This window comes from Gnatocerus cornutus, unplaced genomic scaffold (assembly GCF_029298725.1).
Source record: "Gnatocerus cornutus isolate USDA-ARS CGAHR unplaced genomic scaffold, icGnaCorn1.1 ctg00000023.1, whole genome shotgun sequence".
NCBI lineage: Eukaryota > Metazoa > Arthropoda > Insecta > Coleoptera > Tenebrionidae > Gnatocerus > Gnatocerus cornutus.
Window position 1 is genome coordinate 2084377 of NW_028275375.1, and position 10149 is coordinate 2094525.

The window sequence follows — 10149 nt, forward strand, 5'->3', positions numbered from 1 at the left end:
AACGAGTATTTGGTATGAATGATATCCACATTTATTTAAGTCTATAATACAAAACATGGTATGAAATCTTAAATAGATTGCAGATAGTATGTTTCATGAATATTTGGAATGAATCAAACGACATAAGCCATAAATAAGACAGAATCTCCAACTCAGCTAAATGAATAATTTTCAAAACGTATCAATTTTTATAAGACTAGAAACAGTTTGTGACGTGTTACTGTTATTTCTTGTTTTTTAAAGCATTAGCGAGCCATTCCATCGCCATGTCCAAACCCTCACCTTTTGTAGCCGATGTTTTAAATATTTGAAAAGTTCTATTTTTTAACGCCTCCAGTCCAAGAGCTTGGTGGACTTCTTTTAAAGACATGCAGCCAGGGATGTCCTGTTTGTTTGCCAACACTACAAGAATAGCATCCCCCAGTTCTTCCTCCTAGAAAAAAACGTGAGGGGGTTGTAGTGACGTGACAAATCTCACCCTAAGCATGTGAAAAAGCTCGTCTTTCGAAATTCCCATTCGTTCTTTATCTGCTGAATCGACAACATAAATAATTGCATCTGTATTGCTGTAGTAACACCTCCAGTAGGGTCTGAAACAGAATTTGAACCTTCTGGGAGGGGAAATTGTAGGGTTACCTTATACTCGTCTGCCCCCCCAAATCCCACACTTGGAAATTAAGATTTTTATACTGCACTTGTTCAACGTTGAATCCAATTGTTGGAATCGTAGTAACGACTTCCCCTACTTGTAATCTATACAGTATTGTGGTTTTACCGGCCCCATCGAGTCCCAAAATCAAAATCCGCATCTCTCGGGCCCCCAAAAGGCTCTTAAAGTAACTGAAGAGAACACCTAAAATTGTTTGGTTAACCTACAAATTCTTCCGGGGGCTGTATTTCCGGTAATTCCTCACCCATTGCGTTTGAACTAAACTTAACACACAAGCAATTGATTTGATGCAATTGTAACTATTTCATTTTAGAAATTATTTCGAACTAAAAACGTAAAGCCTTTAATTTTCACGGACCTGACGTGTCGTAAACATAAACTGCCAAACTGTCAAACGTCACTTGGTTACAGGAATCTGTAATTGTTTCGACGAACGTAAAAAACAGAGGAATGCGAAGAGTAAAAACTGGTGATAATAAAAAAGTTACGCTGAGTAATGCTTATCGTGATTGGTGGATCCTGGACCTGACTTGTGGTGATGAGTTTTTTTTTTGAATTTTGGCGGTAATTTCGAATTTGATCGAAATTTTTTTGTGCGCATATTTTATTAAGAGCCCCGGGGTTGTAATAACAGTAAATAAAAAAAAAAGAAATTGTTTAATACAACTGATTGAAAAGGGGGGATATTTGGGTTTTGGGGAGTTCGGGAAATCGCCGGATTTTCCTCCGCTTGAATTTTCATTTTAAGGAGCGCTGAAATCTACCTAAAATTTGAATTTGTCGATTTGCCTGAATCTCCTCACGTTCCCATTGTTGAAAACCAGTTCTTGCGACCATAGGCGCACAATAAATTCCGACCGAAGAAGAGGTCGTCTGGCCTAAGAATCAACTTTTCGTCCGTTTCTTTGGGCCATCCCAATCGCGGCGCTGCTGGTCAAGGTAATGTTTACAACTGCGATCAGTCACAAGTGTTAAGTCCATGCATTTACCTGAAGACCCTTCAATATTGAATGGAAAATCGTCGTTTGTTGCGAAATGAGCGTCTTCTGAGCTAAAGAAGAAAATCCGTGCAAAGTTCATCCGAAATGGAATGCGATGGAGCAACAGGTGAGCCGATGCTGGAGGGAATTAACGAGTTTATTGGTATGTCGTAGAGAGCCAGAAGGGGCCCGCTGGATGGGAACTGGCGCCCTTAAATGACCCTCCGGAGCAGGCCTGGACGGGGGTGGACCATCTCTCGGGGCCCCTCAGCCCTCTCTGCATCACGGATGCCAACCACGAAATCCTCAGGCCGAAGCCCAGACGGTACGTGGACACTTTTTGCGCGCCCAAATTCTCACTTACTTTATTTATTATTATATTGAACTACAAGGCGGACGTCATCCGAACTACCAATACTAATTTCAATTAACTTAATTAATCAATTAATTAATTAACAGTGTTGTCACATTGGAAACACAAGGAAAATAAATAACCCAAAGTTGCCATCGCCACTCTAATAAAACGCGTAATTTCAGTTTTCGGAAGGAGCACTGTCAATTTTTTCATTTGTTTTATCAACGTCATGATTAAGCCTACTCTGTGATAAATATTATGCCTACTTTGTTCATTTCGAAAACCAGATTCACACAACTGAATTTTTGGTTTCGGTTATTTTTGCTCGTTGTTGTAAAAAAAAACACGCACGTCTATTTGTCACGTTCGCTAGAGTTGCTATCGTCACTTGAACACAAGAAATTTCAGTTTTCGGAAGGAGGCACTGTCAATTTTTTCATTTGTTTTATCAATGTCATTATTCCCTACCGGGATAAATATTAGGCCTACTTTGTTCATCTTCAAAACCAGATTCACACAATTAGGCTTTTGACTGCGGTTATTTTTGCTCGTCACTGTAAAAAAATCGCGTGTCTCCTTGTCACGTAATTTCAGTTTCTAGAAGGAAGCACTGTCATTTTTTTCATTTGTTTTATCAACATCATGATTAAGCCTACTGTGGTAAATATTATGCCTACTTTCTTCATTTTGAAAACAACTATGTTTTTGATTTCGGTTATTTTTGCTCCTTACTGTAAAAAAATCGTGCGTCTTCTTGTTAAGTTCACTTTTTTCATGCTAATCGCCAGTTTAGTACACGTAATTTCAGTTTTCGGAAGAAAGCACTGTCAATTTGTTCATTTGTTTTGTCAGCGTCATGATTTAGCCTACTGTGATAAATATTATGCCTACTTTGTTTATTTTGAAAACGAAATTCACACAACTAAGTTTTTGATTTTGGTTATTTTTGCTCGTCTGCGTAATTTCTGTTTTCAAAAGAAAGTGCTGTCAATTTTGATTTGTTTTTCAAACGTCCCTGTTGCCTACCGTGACAAATATTATGCCTGCTTTGATCGTCTTGGAAACCAGATTCACACAACTAAGTTTTTTATTTCAGTTATTTTTGCTCGTCATTGTAAAAATCGTGCGTCTTGTCACGTAATCCCAGTTTTCGGAAGGAAGCACTGTCAATTTTTTCATTTGTTTTATCAACGTCACTGTTGCCTACCGTGATAAATATTATGTCTCTTTGATCGTCTTGGAAACCAGATTCACACAACTAAGTTTTTGATTTTGGTTATTTTTGCTCGTTACTGTAAAAAAAAGCGTGTCTTTGTAATTTCAATTTTCGGAAGGAAGCGCTGTCAATTTTTTCATTTGTTTTTTCAACGTCGCTGTTGCCTACTTTGTTCTTGAAAACCAGATTCACCCAACTAAATTTTCAATTTCAGTTATTTTGCTCGTCACTGTAAAAAAAATCGTGCATCTCTGTTATTTTAGTTTTCGGAAGGAACTGCTGTCAATTTTTTCATTTGTTTTATCAGAGTGACTGTTGCCTACCGTGTTAAATATTACGCCAACTTTGTTCATCTTGAAAACCAGATTTACACAACTCAGCTTTTGACTGCGGTTATTTTTGCTCGTCACTGTAAAAAAAACCCGCGCATTTCGGTTATTTCAGTTTTCGGAAGGAAGCGCTGTCAATTTTTTCATTTGTTTTTTCAATGTCGTTGTTGCCTACCGTGATAAATATTATGCCTACTTATCACAGAACAAAGTTTTTGATTTCAGTTATTTTAGGTCGTCATTGTAAAAAACGAGTAAGGATAATATTTATAAACGTAGGCAACATGAGGATAAAACAAATGAATAAATTGACAGTGCTTCTTTCTGGAAACTGAAATTACATGACAAGGAGACGCACTATTTTTTACAGTGACGAGCAAAAATAACCGAAATCAAAAGCTTACTCGTGTGAATCTGGTTTTCAAAATGGTCAAAGTCGGCATATTATTCATCACAGTAGGCTTAATCATGACGTTGATAAAACAAATGAAAAATCGTGCGTCTCCGTAATTTCAGTTTCCAGAAAGAAGCACTGTCAATTTATTCATTTGTTTTATCGTCATGTTGCCTACCTTTATAAATATTATGCCTACTTAAAAACCATATTTACACAACTAAATTTTTGATTTATTTTCGGTCGTCACTGTAAATAAAAATCGCGCGTCTCCTCGTCACGTTCACTTTCTTCATGCTAATCACTGGAGAGTCTTTCTCCGCGCGCATTCACACAATTAATTGAATAAATTCAGGTAATCATTGTTCAAATGAAATGTGAGAATACAAAATTGCAGACTTTTGTCGTAGAAAGTAGAACTAGTTAGTTTCGTTCAGGAAAGTATGGGAAGATTATTTATCTCGGAACATTCCAAGGTTGTGTTTACGCATGCCACTATTGTTCTTGTTTTTTCAATTGGTTTCAGTGATTTACTGCAATGATAACCGGAAAAAAAAATAAACAGCTAAATTGGCATAGATGATTACTTAATCATGAGAAATTCGACTCATTTCTCATTATTCGGTCCATTTGCTACAGAAAAAAATCTTTAGGGCAATTTTACGGGCCCCCCAATTGACTTCTAGGGCAAATTTAATACGAGTCCTTCTAGAACACTCCAGCTTCGTCCAATTCACACTTTTTTTCGCTAATTACGCGTCCCCTTTAATGAGAAGTGAAATTAATGAAAAACTATCGCTCGAGATTAAAGAAAAAACAATAGTCCTCTGGGAAGTGGCTCAGCCTCTTCATTTCGCTCCTTCGCGCTCTTCAGTCGGCTCATCACCTCCGAGGCCTCACCTCTAAAAATGGCTTGTGATGAATTCTGCCAGTGCTTACTGTGCCTCGAACTAAAAGGCTGCGAAACCCGGCTAAAACCCACCGCGACGCAAAACTTCATTTTGTCCAAACCCGAAAATGAGTGCCGCGAACCGAAAAAGTACACTTTTTTCGGGATGGAATCGGACTGGTTCAACAACAACGAAGGTGAAGAAGAAAAGTGCGCGGAGAAAAAACACAAATCGGTGATTTACGTCAACGATGATAAATTAGATAGAGTCGAGGATAATCCGCGGATAACAATAAAAGAACAGATCGACGAGTACATGAGTCTTGATTCTATAGAAAACAGCCATGTGATTAGTGTTGTTTTTAAAAATACGTTTTCTTTGGCGAGTCAGATAATTGAGGATGTTCGGACGTGCAACGAATACTATTCAGACAGTTCAGACGATTTTCCGCTGGGGATGGAAGCCGATATGTTGAAATGTTACTTAGAACAGAGGAGGTAAAGTGGAGATTCGCGGGTTTCAGGTAGTAACGACCTTTTCTTCCGTTTCAGATTGTCGAAGAGCGAACATTCGTACCACGACTCCAACAAAGAGTTCCCGAGGGTTAACACCCCAGCGAAGTTGAGCCAACACGACGAAGGAATGGTCTCGCCTAAGCGCAAAGTGGAGCACTTCCAACACTTGTACATCGCTAATAACGTGAAAACTGCGACTTTCAACGAACAGACGGAGAAAATTAACAATAAGAATTTGAACAACTGTCAGGAGTACAAGAATAACTGTTCGCACTCCACCAATATGGTGCCGGAAAGGGACACCGAGCCGAACAAAACCGCGCCAGCGAACACCGCCCTAAAATTGTCTCCTCAAGGGAGTTCGATTTCCAGACAACACCACCACGTTACAATCCAAGAACTGCGCGCACAGGTAGATGGTACTATTCGTATTCTCTTCTTAAGGTGTTGATTTCAGCAACAGAGAACCCACTGCAACAGTTCCTCCGACGAAAATCGCTCTTCCGGTCATGCGAGTATGTCCGACAATGGTCACAGTTCTCCTCGAGGAACTGATCGTTTAACAGCTGGTGTCATGCAGAAGATGCCGAAAAACCGCGCGTCCACACAGCATAATCGCTCGCGGCACAGAGCCACCCCTGCCCGGGTTAGTTCTTCCGCTAAATTTCATTTCTCTGTTAACTAAAGTGTAGTTGCATGTACCATGGACCGGAAGCGGAGGCCTCGAAGACATCAAACTCGCGCTTCAGCAACTAACAATGCGCTCGCACACATCCTCCAGTACTTACTCTAGTATTAGCGCCGGTTCCGAGAGCTCGGAGCCTGCAGTCAGGCGACTAATGCGACATTCTTCGCTTGAGACCATCAATACTAACATTACCAGCGCCGATGAGTTTGTATGGGTCGATTCGCATAATCGGTACGACTCCTGATGACCAAACCTTCACTCTAATTGAGTTCTTTTAGTCTCGTGGAGTTGCAACACCTTCCTTGGACGAACCATTGTATCTTGCGGGTGTTGCAAACCGGTCGCTTCCGCGACCACGTCTCCAGAGTCAGTGTTGAGACGATCCCGCGCCTGTCTTATTTACTCCAGAGGGCGCTTGTTAGAATAGGGCGAGAGATTCAGAGATTGTCTTCAACACTGGGAATCTGCACGAAGCACGACATTACTGTCTCTTTCCGGATAGTTCTGTGCCCCCCTCTGGCGGACTCCTGCATCAAAGCGTCTCTTCGCGCGGCGGCGATGCTGGCGATGTCAGGGGACTGCGCCCTCAAACAGAGCAAATCCTTAAGAGCGGGGTTACAGTTTCACATCGGCCGCTTCCATCGATGGATGACGGACATCAAACTCGCGAGATTCGTGCACGAGTAAGTTTCGCCCCCTTAAAATATCCACTGATTGTCCCCCCCACAGGTACGCGGCGGTTTTTCTCTGCGCCGGCGTGGAGAACCTCCTCGAAGAGATTCTTCTGCAATGCTTGCCCAGTGATAGCGAAGTTACTCTCACCGCGACTCTGCTGGAGCATGCGATAGCCAACAACGGGGATCTCTGGGGGTTGTTGCAACCCTACGCCCATTTGAACGCCGGTAGGATAGCCTCCGGGGCCCTCGCTTTGCCGAGATGGGCGTCTATTTCCAGCGTCGGGAGCCCCGCGTCGCCTGAACCATCCCTGATGACCACCTGCGTGGGGTCGTTGAAGGAACTCCAGGAGCTCATCAGTCGGATGCAACCCCGTGTGCCATTATGTCCGAAAGCCATAAGAACGCTCTTCTACTTCATGCGGTGTTCTCAACTCGAGCACGTGGAGCAAGGCGCGAGCGCCGTCCAAGAACTCTGCTATGAAAGAGCGTATGTTGTCCTTCCGCCACTTGTGGAGTGGTTGAGGGTGGCCACCGCACACAGCGAGCACCGATTCTCCCCTCTTATCGACAAAGATGATGTTATGCAAGCCGCGCGTCTTCTCCTGCCGGGGGTGGACTGTCCGGTGCGCAACCTCGGAGAAGAAATGTTGAGAATCCGGAAGAACACCGGGAACGAGGAAGACCACATCGAAGCCTCCAGACAGATCCAAGTGGAACTCGCATTCCGGTTGTTGTTAACTGGACGCCCGGAGCTCATCCAACACGCCGTTTCTTTGCTGCCGGTGTCAACAAGGTTGGACACGCTGAATCTTCAGGGACACACGGCTCTCATGCTGGCGGCCATCCACGACGACGACATCGCTCTAACAGTGGGTGCTCAACCCCCAACAACTCCACAATAACACCTTAATTTTCAGGCTCTTCTGGACAGCGGAGCCTCCGTCGACGTGGAAACCCCAATTTCCAGCACCAACTTCTCTGCAGTGAACGGAGAGTCGCAGCACTGGACCGCTCTAACTTACGCGGCGGCGAAGGGCCATGTTCGATGTGCTCGGATCTTGTTGGAACGTGGGGCGAACGTCGAAGGGGGCGCTCGATTAAGCGAAGACAAGTGCACCCTCACCCCTCTGCAGGTCGCTTGTGGAAACGGCAACTCCGAAGTCGTCTCCCTCTTGTTAGCCCACGGCGCTCATCCCTTCTTCTCAACTCAAATGAAGGACTCCCTCTGCTACTCCGCCTCGGCTCAAAGAGGGTGTTACAGCGCAATCTCAGTGGCGGCGGCGCACGGACAAAGAGCCATCCTCCAGAAGCTCCTAGCCCAGCCTTTGATTCCCGTCAATAAAGAGGTGTTATCTTTGGAAGAGATCCTCGCTGAAGGCGCCGCTCCTAATTGTTCATCCTCCTCCAACACCACCCCTCACTTCACGAAGTCCCAGGTGAAGTGTCTGCAAGAGGCGATGTACCACAGCGCGGAGAACAACCACCTGGACATCACCGTCGAAATCCGAACTCTTGGAGTTCCGTGGACTCTCCACTGCTGGATGCACTCCCTCGGCGCCGCGCACGAAGCGCGTTTGGATTGTGTCATCGACCAACTCCTCCAAGACTTCCTCCAGGTGTGTCCGGATGACTACAGCTCGCAGTTCGTCCAAGAGTGTTTGCCGCTGCTCTTCAATATCTTTAGATACAGCAAAGTAAGATCAACTTTCCTAAGAATTGGTGTTAGTGTCTTTAATTGCAGAAGGAGGGAACAACTCTGTTGTTGGCCGACATCTTCTCCACGTGCTTCGGGTGGGAGCCCATCAAACCCATTAAAAACTGCGTGCTTTCAGCGACTTCCGGTTCCAGAATCGATCCGAAATATGTCAACAATCCGGAATTAAGCGACGTGACTTTCAGAGTCGAAGGCCGCTTGTTCTACGCCCATAAAATCGTCCTGGTGACCGCAAGTTCAAGACTGAGATCCATGTTAAGTTCAAAGTTGTGCGAAGGGGGGCTGCCGACGGTACAAATCAACGATATTAGATACGATATTTTCCAAGTACGTCTCTATCATCGAAATTTAGTACTCGTCTCTTATGCGAGTTTTTACAGATTGTGATGCAGTTCCTGTACCAAGGGGGCTGCCAGGCGTTGGAACCCGCCCAAGACGACATCCTGGAGCTCATGGCGGCTGCCAACTTCTTCCAGTTGGATGGCCTCTTAAGATACTGTGAGAGTCGTTGTGCTGCAATGTTGGCATTAGATAACGTTGTCTCAATGTACATCCATGCGAAAGTTTACAATGCAGTGCAGCTCCTCGAGTACTGCCAAGGGTTTCTTCTGCAGAACATGGTGGCGCTGTTGACGTACGACGATTCTGTTAAAAGACTTCTTTTCGCGAAGAAGTTGCCCAACCATGACGTTCTCGCAGGACTGTTAAACACGCTACAAAACAGAATTAAAGCGAGGAAGACGCAGAGTACTTTCAAAGCTCAAAACTTACAAACTGTAAATAAATAATTGTTATTGTTCTAATTAAGGATTATTTATATATTTATTAGTGTTGCCTTATTGTTATTTTAACTTGAAGCAATAAAACTTGTACGGACCGTGCGGGTTTGATTACACAAAAAACTGAGCGAACGTTTTATTAAAAAAAGAATAAATAAGTAAAATTAAGCATCAGTCTCAAAACTACGGCGCATTTTCCTTCCCACGCTTAGCCGGAGTCTCGATCCCAAACGGGCTGTACATCTTCGTGGGGGTCCTGCCTAAAACCTGCTTAGAAAAAGTGTGCGGAGTGGCGCAATTCGGGGTCATGGGGCCCTCTTCCAATATCTGTCTACGTCTGGTCGATCCACGAAACTTCTACAACTCGCACTTACAAACAAATTCCTTTAAAACCAACAAATTACCTGAGTTATCGTCCCGATGGTCGTGCGCACACTGTTGAAAGTCTTCGAAAGCCGCTCTGCCCCATTCCGCAGCGCTTTACGCGTGTTATCATTGAGAGATAACACTGATAAGACACTGCGATCTGCGGGTTTGGTGTCACTTTCGTCGAAATTGTTCTGGAGGCGCCGCCGACAGGTGTGGGAGGTTTGAGGGGGGCGGTTTGAGCGTAATAACTCGTTGGGGGCCATTCTTACCGGTTATTACAGAAGAAAACGATTTTCAGAACTGGAATTGCCGTTAGATTTGAACGTTTGTTTGAAAAGTGACGTTTGGCGAGGCGCAGGGGTGCCAACCACAAACGAAAGTTACTAGATTTTTTTAACAAAAAATCGGTTTTAAAAGGTTTAAAATTACAGTGCGTCCTTATTATAACCAATTGGTTGAAATAAAACCTTCACCGATCATTACAAAGTTGGAATTAACCAATTTCTTTTTATTGTAAAGGAAGTGGCTAAAACTCCGCGCACGGTAACTAACACGTGACAACATGGATACCGG

At 43.7% G+C, this 10149-nt stretch overlaps 3 protein-coding genes across 3 annotated transcripts; 1 reads left to right on the plus strand and 2 right to left on the minus strand.

Annotated features, from left to right (window-relative positions):
• Positions 1 to 8: 8 nt before the first annotated feature.
• LOC148166331 (ADP-ribosylation factor-like protein 1) lies at positions 9 to 1099 on the minus strand. The gene is made up of 4 exons (XM_088049409.1): positions 915 to 1099; positions 637 to 853; positions 479 to 590; positions 9 to 433 (listed from the first exon to the last, which is right to left on the minus strand). The coding sequence occupies exons 1-4, from the start codon at positions 916 to 918 to the stop codon at positions 224 to 226; spliced, it is 543 nt and encodes a 180-aa protein (XP_087905535.1). The 5' UTR covers positions 919 to 1099; the 3' UTR covers positions 9 to 223.
• Positions 1100 to 1561: 462 nt separating this feature from the next.
• Positions 1562 to 9305, plus strand: LOC148166332 (ankyrin repeat and BTB/POZ domain-containing protein 2-like). Its single transcript, XM_088049407.1, is given in 10 exon segments — positions 1562 to 1777; positions 1825 to 1975; positions 5386 to 5761; positions 5807 to 5995; positions 6042 to 6268; positions 6316 to 6720; positions 6767 to 7583; positions 7632 to 8408; positions 8456 to 8776; positions 8779 to 9305. Coding segments are annotated over 10 exon segments (3723 nt in total). The 5' UTR covers positions 1562 to 1755; the 3' UTR covers positions 9217 to 9305.
• A 23-nt stretch (positions 9306 to 9328) lies between these two features.
• Positions 9329 to 9959, minus strand: LOC148166333 (uncharacterized). The gene is made up of 2 exons (XM_088049411.1): positions 9612 to 9959; positions 9329 to 9564 (listed from the first exon to the last, which is right to left on the minus strand). The coding sequence occupies exons 1-2, from the start codon at positions 9837 to 9839 to the stop codon at positions 9391 to 9393; spliced, it is 402 nt and encodes a 133-aa protein (XP_087905537.1). The 5' UTR covers positions 9840 to 9959; the 3' UTR covers positions 9329 to 9390.
• Between the last annotated feature and the right edge of the window lie 190 nt (positions 9960 to 10149).

What these genes read in the sequence shown, in the direction of transcription:
- LOC148166331 (XM_088049409.1), bottom strand. An exon ending in GGGGGGCAGACGAGTATAAG is followed by an intron (nt 591 to 636) that starts GTAACCCTACAA and finishes ATTCTGTTTCAG; the next exon opens with ACCCTACTGGAGGTGTTACT. An exon ending in AGCTTTTTCACATGCTTAGG is followed by an intron (nt 434 to 478) that starts GTGAGATTTGTC and finishes GTTTTTTTCTAG; the next exon opens with GAGGAAGAACTGGGGGATGC.
- LOC148166333 (XM_088049411.1), bottom strand. Translation starts at nt 9,839, where the DNA reads ATGGCCCCCAACGAGTTATTACGCTCAAACCGCCCCCCTCAAACCTCC. An exon ending in CCATCGGGACGATAACTCAG is followed by an intron (nt 9,565 to 9,611) that starts GTAATTTGTTGG and finishes TGCGAGTTGTAG; the next exon opens with AAGTTTCGTGGATCGACCAG.